Below are 12,823 nucleotides of genomic sequence, written 5' to 3' on the forward strand. Positions count from 1 at the left end.
GAGGTCTAAACATCCGGAGGTCATTCAATCTAACGCTTAGGTATGGTTCATTTTTTGTTTGTTTGTTTGTTTTTGTTTTTTTTGGTGGTACAGGGCCTCTCACTGCTGTGGCCTCTCCCGTTGTGGAGCACAGGCTCCGGACGTGCAGGCTCAGCGGCCATGGCTCACGGGCCCAGCGGCTCCGCGGCATGCGGGATCTTCCCGGACCAGGGCACGAACCCGCATCCCCTGCATCGGCAGGCGGACCCCCAACCACTGCACCACCAGGGAAGCCCTAGGTATGGTTCATTTTAAACCACCTCTAATCTTCCAAATTTCCAGAGAACAAGATTTCACTAGGTTTTTCAATAGATTGTTTAGCATTTTACATTCATATATTGCCTGTTAATCTCTCTGGGATCAAAATAAACAGAAGTGTGCTTATTCCTTCTTATAGTTATTCTGTTCTTTATTATTTCTCAAGATTGTGAAGTAAAGATACTGAACTCTTTCCCTATGCAACCATTAAAAATACAATGATGTTCTTTCTTTCATTAAATTATCAACAGGTAAAAGTAAGTAATAATATCACTTGATGTTTCCCTAGGTAAACAACACTGAATATGTTCTTATAAATCACTACAGTTTAATGAGAGATTCATTATAATACAGAATCAAAAAACCATGAAAGTTTGCTCTGATTCTTGATCTGGATTTTGATTATCATGGGTGTGTTCCATTGCTCTGATTCTTGATCTATTGTATATGTTGGTAATGTGGGTATATTTAATTTGTAAAAAATCCTTTGAACTACAACTTGTGATATATACTTTTCTGTATATATGTTATACTTCAATAAAGAAAAAAATCCTAAAGCCTGTGAAAGCTGAAATAGATCTATAGTATGTCTCTTCTCTAAAATGTCAATTATTCTCACAGGAAAAATTCACATATTGTGTTTGTGTAGGATGACTTATCTTCACAGTTACCCACCACCACTCCATTCTTTACAATTAAAACAGTAGTATGTGTTGATTTTTTAAAAATCCAAACATTAAAAATCATCTATAATTTCATCCCCTAGAAATACCACACTTAGAATTTAAATTCAGAGGCTTATTATGACTTCCACATCATCCTATTATTAAAAAATTATACCCTTTTCCAGACTTTGTGCATGTCACTTTTTCTCCAAAAATAAAGGAATATTGTTTTGAATCCTAGAACACCAGTAACTGAACTAAACAGGCTTGAGCACAAGCAGTTGTTAAACCATACATTTCTACTATTTCCTCCACAACTTTCAGAGCTCATGTCTTTTCTATATCCTCACAATGTCTATCTCAATGCAAGGCATACAGCAGATGTGTACTGATGGAAATAAAAGTAGTTCTCTAAAAGAATGAGAATAGTCACTTTCAGATAATACAGTGATGTCTTGATTTCAATTTCTAGGAAGAGAGGGCACAACAGCCTCTGAAAAGTACTCTATCTGCTTGTTTCATTTATTGATCTATTTATTTATTTTTGCTACTTTCATTTAACCCCCGGATTCTGAGAGTTTTCTCCTAACCACTCCTTTTCTTCTACAGTGGAAGCTCCTGTATAAAGGAGTTACCCAATTCAATCTTAGCAATAGTGTCTTTCTATCAACTTCCCATACTTCTCTCCTTTTCTATCCACTCTGTCTATACAGCAATACAAGAAAAGCACTAAGAAACAAGTTACTCTTAGACATTACATTTTTAAAATATCAAAAAAGTAAAACTTGGTTTACATGTACAGATTAGGATTCTAATATAACTAAAGTCTTAATTTTTCTATTGCCATTTCTATATACTGATAAAAATGAAAAGATATATGCTTAGCATATGCAACAATTTCAGAAGAAACCAACTCTATATTAATCTAAAAACCTGATGCTTAACAAAGTATTACCCAACTATGAAGATTTAAAGAGCATAACAGAAGAACTCCATATAAATATTTTACTATTACTACATAGGAAATGTCATCTTTACTAAAATAAAGCCTTATCAATAGGTTATATGCTATAAATAGACTACCTAGAGAATATGCTTTGTGCCCTTATAATGCTATAAACAATAACTATAATTGTGTAGATTTTTGGATTACCTTTAACAATGGGACAAAAAAATGAGATAAAAATGAACTAAAAATCTGTATTTTTAAATCATATCAATAGCATAATCTCAATTTTTTTCATCATTTTGTTGAAATTTTAAGAGCAGACATTTAAATTTTCATACATGACACCTCTATTTTAAATAAAGTTCCCAAATACTTTAAAGAATTCTGCTTTGTTTTGAAGTGCCAAGCTTTAAGAAAAGCTATTCATAAATAAATCCCTGTATCAGACAGTCTGGGGAGCTCAAAGAAAACTCCATTCTAATATTCCACTTGTTTCTTGGGCTATACACTGAAACAACATTATTCATTAAATTTCATATTTGTAAAAAAAAAAAAAAATTCATATTTGTTCTTGAGGTAAATGTTAACAAATACCTCTCACTAACAGATAACTGTTATCCATATGCATATGAATATCTTTAACTATTTTAGCTAGTTACTTACTGAGAGCCATGCAAGGGATTCCATGATTCGATGTTCACATCGTTCTAAATGTTTAATCATTTCTCTGGTCAAGTTGGCTTCTGCTTTGATAAAACTTTCAATCACTTTGTAAAAATCAAAAGCTTTTAAATTAAGTACATTCAGAATCCAAGGGAAGGACAAATCTGTTCCAGTATCCAGATTCTGAGATGTACTTCCTAAAAATGAAAGAAAAACGTAACTTAGGTATGAAATGTTAAGCCTTGAATGACATATTTTTTGGTTTGAAGGTTTTATCAAACAAAAAATTAAAACACAGTAGAAAGGCTAAACAAAAATTTTTATTTAGAACATAATTTTTTATTCTGGGGTCCACAGACTCCTAGGAAATAGGCTTCCAAAGTTTGAGTGTATGTGCATATATATGTCTTTCCTGGATAGAAGGCTCACAGCTTATATCAAATTTTCAAAGGTTTAAACACCCTAAACTTGTATCCGGGACACGTTTAACATCTAACCAGCAATGCATTAGCATATCCATTTTAACTGTCTCATTAATCCTCGATTAAGAGAGGAAGTGATTCTTTAAGATTTTGACAATTTGATTGGTTAGTAAATATGTTTTAATTATGCATTTCTTGGTTATAAATGAGGATTCACAGTTGTCCATATTTGTTTACTAATTTAAGTTCCTCTTTTATTATATATTTGTATCCTTAGATAAATTTTCTTCTGTTGTTTTTTGCAAACAAAACTTTTTTTGGACATTTGCAACATTATTTGCAAAATAATACGTGTTTAAAATTATATTTAAAAAAAAAACCACTATTGATGACCTCTGTTCTGTTTATCTGGTGGATTCTAGCTCCAACCTTTCGTTTCATAACCACAGAATATATATGTAGCAGTGCTTCCATATCAGTGGAATCTGCTCAGTAGTACTCCTCAGGCATTTTACAGTCTCATAAGTCTTTGAAGGGGTTTCAATAGGTACACTTCCTGGATTCAGGATAGTCCAGAATAGGAGTCTAGTGAAACTATTCCCAAGATGACATGAAATAATTCAGGTTAATAAACCACTTTATGGTGACCACATTACGGTGACCAATTACATTCTTCAGTATATACTGATCTAAAATATGCATTTCTTCTCCTTAACTCCTTAACTTCTCCATTCCGCCCACCACAAAAACCCATACCACACATTAGGTAAGTTTTTTTTAACTTTAAATTGAACTAAAATGTTTATTTACTAAAATTTAACTTACTGCTATATGTAGCCATTACAACCTCAAGAGCGCATGCCAACAAAGACATATGAAAGATGTTGTCATTCAGAAGTTTGCTAAAGGAAAAAAAGAATGATTTTGTAACATTTACTTTTAAAAAAAGAAGAAATTGTTTTACTAAAACAAAAATTTACCTAAAATTTTGAATGGATAATCGTTCTTCTTCCTAAAACAGATTAAAAAAAAATTAACTGAAGCCTTCTTTGTGTCAGCATTAAATTTTTTTTCTATTATATTCTTTTAAACTTACTGATTTAAGCATGGATTCCATTACTCGGTAATACAATCGGACTCCAAGTTTGTATCGCTACAAAGAAAGAAAAAAAATTAGATCCCACTATTTTAGAAAACCATAACAATTACTGATTTTTTAAAAGTTTTCTCTTGAGACACATTCCTGACCCTTCTTAGGAATATGGCTACCAAGAGATCACAAAAGTTTGCTTGTCTACAACTCAAGATTTAAGTATAAAATGATGGTTTTAACATTCCTGATAAATTTTCAAGAGGAGGGGTCCAGTAGTTGGTTTTCTATCATTCCACTTCAGTCTACATCATTCAACAGATATATGTGTACTAAGAATATATTACGTACCTGGTACTATTTTAACCATTTTACATACTAATGTAATACTTCTTGTGACCTAGAACACATATTTTCAAGATAGCTCTCCAGGATTAAGATAATAGTCTCTTTCCATAAAATTGGTCAAAGGCAAAAATCAGACCTACCTGATCTTATAAGCAAAAAGTTATCAAACAACTAGTTTTCATTAGTCCAAAGAACAGTCAAATTTTAGATAAACACACACACACACAGACAAACACACACCAAAATCCTTCATTCCAAATTATGAGTACAAATTTCATATATAACCAAAAAGAACTTTTAAATATAATGGTTTAAAACACAGACGGAATCAAAATATAACCTTACTACACCGAAATAAATGTGTATAGTAGATTACAGTTTTCAAATATATTTTATATATTACCTCATTAATGCCACAGAGAAAAGCAGAGCAAATATAGAAACCTGAATCTCAGAGAAGTTAGATGACAGCTCATATATGATAGAACCAGATATAAACCCAGGGCTCTGATCCAGAGCCCACTGGCTTACCATATATAAGTTTTAGATTTTCTGAAATAATAATAGTAATAGTAAAAATAACATCACTGATAAATGGCATGTATAATATGATTCCATTTGTATAAGTATATGTACACATGAATATTCATATATGTAAAAGTTAAAGAATATACACCAAAAACTTAATGTTAGCAAGATTTTGATTTTTTTCTTACTGTATTTTTTAAATTTTCTACAATTCTTCTAAAATTTTCTGCATGTTTACTTTTGGTTTCTGTAATGGAGTGAGAGGAGCTGTCCCATAAAGCTTTCCATAAACAGCAGCATACACAAGCAGCTGGGATATGGTATCTTCCAATATTTTATACTATTGGACAGATACTATTACAGCATTTATACAACTGGGACAGATGTTGCATTTGAAATTATTTACTATATAGTGGCACTAATCAAAATGAACTCAAGTTACCTGTGATCCAATTTCCATACATCCCTGTCCCACAGCTTTAGCAAATTTCTCTTTAAAGATGTACCCAATATCCTTCACTCTTTTCAGGATACTTTCCTTTGGATTCACTGTGCAATTCTTTAAGAAGGAAAAACACGAATTAACATTGAGGATACTGTTTAATCAGAGAATTAACATTTTCTGTTCTATGCTACATGACTTATCACTCTCAATTGTTTATACTGTGGAAACACTTCCACAATAAACTAGGTAAATACAACTACTGAAAATATGAGGAACATAAAGGATTCCATTCTGGGATAATAGTGACCAAAAATACTAGAGTACAACTAAAAAACTATTATCTAAATTTCCTGCTGGCAAGTTAGGGAAGAACAGATTTGTTAGCCCTTTCCATTATCCATCAAAAACGGCCTCACAGATATTACAATTGATACCACAGGAATACAAATGATCATAAGAGACTACTATGAACAACTGAATGCCAACAAACTAGACAACCTTGAACAAATGGATAAATTCCTAGAAACATACAACCTTCTAAGGTTGAATCATAAGGAATAGAAAATCTGAAAAGACTAATTACTAGTAAGAAGAAAGAATAGGTAACCAAAAACCTCCCAATAAATAGAAGTCCAGAACCAGATGGTTTCACTGGTGAATTCTATCAAACATTCAAAGAAGAATTACTGCAAATCCTTCTCAAACTATTCCAAAAAAACAGAAGATGAGGAAACACTCCCAAACTCATTTTATGAGGCCAGCACTGTCCTGATAACAAAACAAGGACACCACAAGGAAAGTAAATTATAGGCCAATATCCCTCCTGAATACAAATGCAAAAATCCTTAACAAAATATCAGCAAACCCAATTCAAGAATACATTAATATTCTTGAAAGGATCTTATACCATGATCAAGTGGGATTTATCCCAGTGATGGTTCCATATCTGCAAATCAATCAATGATATGCCATATTAACAAAATAAAAGATTAAAATTATGTGATCATCTCAACAGATGCAGAAAAAGCATTGGACAAAATTCAACATCAATTTATGATAAAAACTCTTAACAAAGTGAGTATGGAGGGAATGTACCTCAACATAATAAAGGCCATACATGACAAGCCCACAGCTAACATTATACTCAACAGTGAAAAGCTGAAAGCTTTTCCTCTAAGGTCAAGAACAACACATGGATGCCCACTCTTGCCACTTTTATTCCATAGTATTGGAAGTCTTAGAGCAGTTAGGCAAGAAAAAGAAATAAAAGGCATCCAAATTGGAAAGGAGGTAAAACTGTCATTATTTTCAGATGACATGATATTATATATAGAAAACCTTAAAGACTCCACAAAAAACCTGTTAGAACTAATAAAAAAAATCAGTAAAGTTGTAGGATACAAAATCAACATAGAGAAATCAGTTGTATTTCTATACACTAATAACACACTTTCAGAAAGAGAAATTAAGAAAACAATCACATGTACAGTTGTATCCAGAATAAATTTAACCAAGAAGGTGAAAGATCTGTACAATGAAAACTTAAGACCCTAATGAAAGAAACGTTAAAAGACACACGTAAATGCAAAGCTACTGCATGCTCATGGAGTGGAAGAATTAATATTGTTAAAATGCCCATACTACCCAAAGCAATATACAAATTCAATAAACTTCTTGTCAAAATTCCAAGGTATTTACACAGAAATAGAACAAACAATTCAAAATTGTGCAGAACCACAAAAGACCCCAAATAGCCAAAGCAATCCTGAGAAAGAAGAACAAAGCTGGAGGCATCAAACTATATTATAAAGCTACAGTAATCAAAACAGTTTGTTATTGATATAAAAACAGAGATCAGGGCTTCCCTGGTGGCACAGTGGTTGAGAGTCCGCCTGCTGATGCAGGGGACGCGGGTTCATGCCCCAGTCCGGGAGGATCCCACGTGCCACGGAGCGGCTGGGCCCGTGAGCCATGGCAGCTGAGCCTGCGCATCCAGAGCCTGTGCTCCACAACGGGAGAGGCCACAACAGTGAGAGGCCCGTGTACCGCAAACAAAAACAAAAACAAAAAAACAGAGATCAATGGAACAGAATAGAGAGTCCAAAAATAAACCCATGCATATGATCAATTAATTTACCACAAAAGAGCCAAGAATATACAGTAAGAAAAGGACAGTCTCTTCAATAAATGTGTTGGTAAAACTGGAAAGCCAGTTTCAAAAAAATGAAATTATACCACTGTCTTTCACCACACACGAAAATTAACTCAAAATGGATTAAAGACTTGAACATAAGACCTGAAACCATGAAACTCTTAGAAGAAAACATGGGTGGTAAGCTCCTTGTCATTAGTCTTGGAGATGGTATTTTGGAATTGACTCTGGAAGAAAAGGCAGCAAAAGCAAAATAAACAAGTGGGACTATTTCAAACCAAAATGTTTCTGCACAATGAAGGAAACTATCAACAAAAAGAAAAGGCCACCTGCTGGATGGGAGAAGATATTTGCAAATGATATATCTGATAAAGGGTTAATATCCAAACATACAAAGAACGCATACAACTCAACACCAAAAAGCAAACTAGCTGATTAAAAAAATGGGCACAAGAAATGAATACACATCTTTCCAAAGAAGACATACAGATGGCTAGCAGTCACATGAGATGCTCAACATCACTAATCATCAGAGAAATGCAAATCAAAACCATTATGAGATATCACCTCACGTCTGTCTAACGGCTATTATCAAAAAGAGAACAAATAACAAGTGTTGGCGAGGTTATGGAGAAAAGGGAACCCTCATGCGCTGTTGGTGGGAATGTAAATTGGTGCAGCCACTGTGGAAAACAGTTTGGAGGCTCATCAAAAAGTTAAAACCAGAACTACCATACAATCCAGCAATTCCACTTTTGGGTATTTATCTGAAGAAAATGAAAACACTTAATCTGAAAAGATATGCACCCCTATGTTCATTGTAGCATTATTTACAATAGCCAAGAATAGAAACAACCTAGGTGCCCATTGATAGATGAATAATAAAGATGTGGTATATATATACAATGGAATATTATTTGGCCATAAAGAAAAAACAAATTTTGCCATTTGTGACAACAAGAATGGACCTAGAGAGTATTATGCTAAGTGAAGTAGATCAGACAAAGAAAGCAAATACTGTATGATTTCACTTATATGTGAAATCTAAAAAAAAAAACAAATGAACAAACACAACAAAATAGAAACAGAGTCATAGAGATAGAGAACAAACAGATGGTTGCCAGAAGCGAGGGATGTGGGGAAAGAGAGAAACAGATGAGGGAGATTAAGGGGTACCAACTTCTAGTTACAAAATAAATGAGTCACAGGTATGAAATGTACAGTGTAGGGAATACAGTCAATAATTATATAATATCTCTGTACAGAGACAAATGGTAACTAGACTTACCGTGGTGATCATTTTGAGATGTACAGAAATATCGAATCACTATACTGTGCACCAGAAACTAACGCAGTGTTGTAGGTCAATTATACTTCAAAAAGAAACAAACTCATAGAAAAAAGATCAAATTTGTAGTTACTAGAGGCGGGGGGTGGGTAGGGGAAGGGGGAACTGAATGAAGGCAGTCAAAAGGTACAAACTTCCATTTATAAGGTAAATAAGTACTAGGGATGTAATGTACAACATGATTAATATAATTAACACTGCTGTATGTTATACATGAAACTTGTTGGGAGTAAATCCTGAGGGTTCTCTTCACAAGGAAAAAAATTTTTTTTCTATTTCTTTTACTTTGTATCCAAATGAGATAATGGATGTTCACTCAACTTATTGTGATGCTAATTTCATGATGTATGTAGGTCAACCCATTATGCTGTATACCTTAAACTTATACAGAGCTGTACATCAAGCATATCTCAATAAAACTGGAAGAAAAAAATGTCTATAGCTTCTAAGATTTTACTTACACACAAAAGAAAAGATGCCATTAATTTTTTAAATGAAGACACCTGAACTAATAAAGAAGCAAATTCAAAGAAAAACTTAATGGTCTTCAAGATATGCCCACTCTGAGATAGGCCATTTGTAGTGTACATAAAACTCTGCAGTTAAACTGTTGCGCTTCATTTAATGTTAAGCTTTAAACTGAGCTCTGGAAAATGTCTTTGAGGCAGAATTTTCTACCCAACTGAAGTAGTTTAAAATAAAAAAGACTTCCTACATACTCCAAATGTTGGAGGAAATATTGAAAACAATATTTAAGAAGAGAGAGATTATCATTCTTTTTACTTCTACCATTATCCCTTCTAAAAGTTCTAAGTAACTGGGTAGCTATGTTTGGGAAATATTCTTGTGCTACAGATAACCCACAAATAAAAGCAACTTTATGCCAACTAGACAAACAAAATCAGTTTTGAGCCAACACAATTATGAATATGATGACAGAGAATACTCTGTTAATTCTTGGGGGGGTGGAAATATAAACAAGACAACAAAGAATATGACAAAACCACAGGCAGCTTATGATATTAAATGGAACGTTAACCACACAAAGCACTTACCGGATAAGCCAAATTTTAGTAAGTCTCCTAGCCTCATCCAACTGCCACAGATGAGCATTTCAGTGGCTCCCAAGCCTCACTTGATTTTAAAGGAGTAAAAGAGCAAACAAGGAATATAGACACTAGTTTTCATTCTCTCTCTTCCTCTCTCCCTTTTTTGAGGGGAGGGAGGCTAGCAGGGGTCCTTCAGATATCAAACTCAGGGTCCATCAGGAGTTGCCAACTGCAATGCACACAGGGCCACTCAAGAAATGTAAATGAAAGTGGGCTAAATAAAAAAGACCGTAGAGATATGGCAAATGTTAAATCCTGTCTAATGTCACATTCAAAGAAAATATCTTAAAAGAGCCAGAGAGAAAAGATAAACTATAAAGGAACAACAGATGGACTGACAGAAAACATCTTAGTAGCAATGAGAGCCAGGAAATAGTGAAGTAATACCTTCAAACTACTAAGAGAAAGTAAAGGTCAGCCTAGAATTGAAGATCCAGGTAAACTACCTTACAAAAAATAAGAGTGAAGATATTTTAAAAAAATATTTATGTATGTATATATGTATGTAATTTATTTATTTGGCTTTGCCAGGTCTTAGTTGTGGCATGTGAGATCTTAGTTCCCTGATCAGGGATCGAACCCGGGCCCCCGCATTGGGAGAGTAGAGTCTTTATCACTGGACCACCAAGGAAGTCCAAGAGTAAAGATATTTTAAGACAAAAAACAAAACAAAAAGCTTGTAAGTTCATCCCAAACTAACCCCCACTAAAGGAATGATTAGAAGATGTATCTGAAGAAAGAAGAAAATAATTATGAAAGTGAGGTCTAAGTTATAAAAAAGAATGGTGAGCAACACAAAAAGTAAATATGAGAAAATCTAAAAACAACACTAAATAAAATGATACTACTAATAATATCTAATTTGGAGAGTTAAGAAAAGCAAGAGGGCTTCCCTGGTGGTGCAGTGGTTAAGAATCCGCCTGCCAAGGCAGGGGACACGGGTTCAAGCCCTGGTCTGGGAAGATCCCACACGCCACGGAGCAACGAAGCCCGTGTGCCACAACTACTGAACCTGCGCTCTAGAGCCCACGAGCCACGACTACTGAGCCCGCGTGCTACAACTACTGAAGCCCGCACGCCTAGAGCCCGTGCTCTGCAACAAGAGAAGCCACTGCAATGAGAAGCCCACGCACCACAACAAAGAGTAGCCCCCGCTCGCCACAACCAGAGGAAAGCCCGCGTGCAGCAACAAGGACCCAACACAGCCAAAAAAAAAAATTAAAAAAAAAAAAGCAAGAAATGAGATAATAGACAACTACATGTTGGTTGGGAAATGGGTGTTTAAAAAAACACTCAGTATTTTAACTTCTAATTTCAAATTTATTTGCCAAAATATCATAATAAATAATGTTTCATATATGGCTTACATTAAAATAGGAAATCAGATTTTCTGACGGTTGATCACTTGCTGAATTTAAGATCATCATTAATTGCTGGATAGTATTCATGACAGTCCTAGAAAAAAATAGGAAGAAGTGTTAAGCAATGAAGGAATAAAAAGAAAAAATGATAAGTATCTATTTCATAAGTTACACATATCTTCAATCTCATTGTCTCCTGTTTATCTTTAAGAAGTTCTCTGAAATAAGACTTTATAAAAGCCTTAGTGTACTGCTGTTTATGAGGAATTACATTTGACTTAAATCTTTAAGAAAGCATATGTCGATCATCAGTAAGTTTATAATTAAAGAACTGATATGCTTATTTACTAATAGAACTAAATATCAACAAAACAATTGATGAAAAAGTAATGACATTATTTTAAGGATAAAACATAAACTGGCATCAAAATGGTAATATTTTAAGAAAACATTATTACAAATAAATATTAAAAATTTTCAAATAAAGACAGTAAGATATTTAGTAACTCAAGTAGAGAACCAAGTGACTGTCCTTTACAGAGACCTTCAAGATGAAAAGATACATAATTTTAGAAGTCATCATCACTAAAACATAAAAGTAGGTCAATCTCTTTGAGATCTCTTTAATTATATAATTGTGTGTGTGTGTGTGTGTGTGTGTGTGCGCGCACACACGTGTCTGTGTATGGTATATGGTAAATATTAATGTTCCAATTTTGGAGTAGCAGTTCATTGCTACTCTGTAGGCACTGTTTAATGATGCAAAAAACTGTAGAATGTTTATAGCCAACTTTTAAATATATTGCTTCTGTGACGTGTACATGTACTAATCTACTTAAGCCACAATGACTAAAGCCATAAGTGACCAACTGCTAAAACCAAAATATCTTTTTTATTTGTTCTGATACTTGATTTTCTTGAGGTATTTGACACTCTTAAACACTTGCTCTCTTCTGAAACTCCCTTCCTCCCTTGGCTTCTTTGGCTTCACTCTCTGGCCTCCCCAATCACACCTCTCATTCTCTTTAATCTAACTTCTATCTCATCCTTAAATGCTAGCATTCTTTAGGGTTCGGCCTTTAGCCAACCGTTATTGCTATTATGCACCCTCATTTCAGGCAACCTCATTCTGTTTGGTTTTTTTTGAATTTTATTTATTTTTTTATACTGCAGGTTCTTATTAGTCACCCATTTTATACACATCAGTGTATGTGTATACATGTCAATCCCAATCTCCCAATTCATCACACCACCCCCCCGACCCTGTTTTTCTGATTTAACTCTCCCTGATGATTCCCAAATCTATAAGATCGTTATATCCTACTACTTACTACATTATCTTCTTCATATCCCATAAATGCCTTAAGAATAATATTCTAAATATGAATTCATCAACTATTTATCAAACCTGTTCTTGCTCTTTCACTCCAACTGCCTACCTCTTGG

General features: G+C 34.0%; 1 protein-coding gene across 4 annotated transcripts in view; it reads right to left on the reverse strand.

Moving 5' to 3' along the window:
• The window catches only part of RB1 (RB transcriptional corepressor 1), a 131,803-nt gene that overhangs the window by 64,932 nt on the left and 54,048 nt on the right, over positions 1–12,823 (reverse strand). For all 4 annotated transcript variants that reach the window (XM_079903443.1, XM_079903446.1, XM_079903444.1 and 1 more), the window contains exons 12-17: positions 11,384–11,471; positions 5,405–5,521; positions 4,093–4,149; positions 3,977–4,008; positions 3,822–3,898; positions 2,575–2,771 (exon numbers count right to left, since the gene is read on the reverse strand). In XM_079903443.1, the coding sequence (XP_079759569.1) occupies positions 2,575–2,771; positions 3,822–3,898; positions 3,977–4,008; positions 4,093–4,149; positions 5,405–5,521; positions 11,384–11,471 (568 nt within the window). The remainder of the gene's footprint in view (positions 1–2,574; positions 2,772–3,821; positions 3,899–3,976; positions 4,009–4,092; positions 4,150–5,404; positions 5,522–11,383; positions 11,472–12,823) is intronic.

Source organism: Stenella coeruleoalba (assembly GCF_951394435.1).
Source record: "Stenella coeruleoalba genome assembly, chromosome: 18".
Taxonomy (NCBI): Eukaryota; Metazoa; Chordata; class Mammalia; order Artiodactyla; family Delphinidae; genus Stenella; species Stenella coeruleoalba.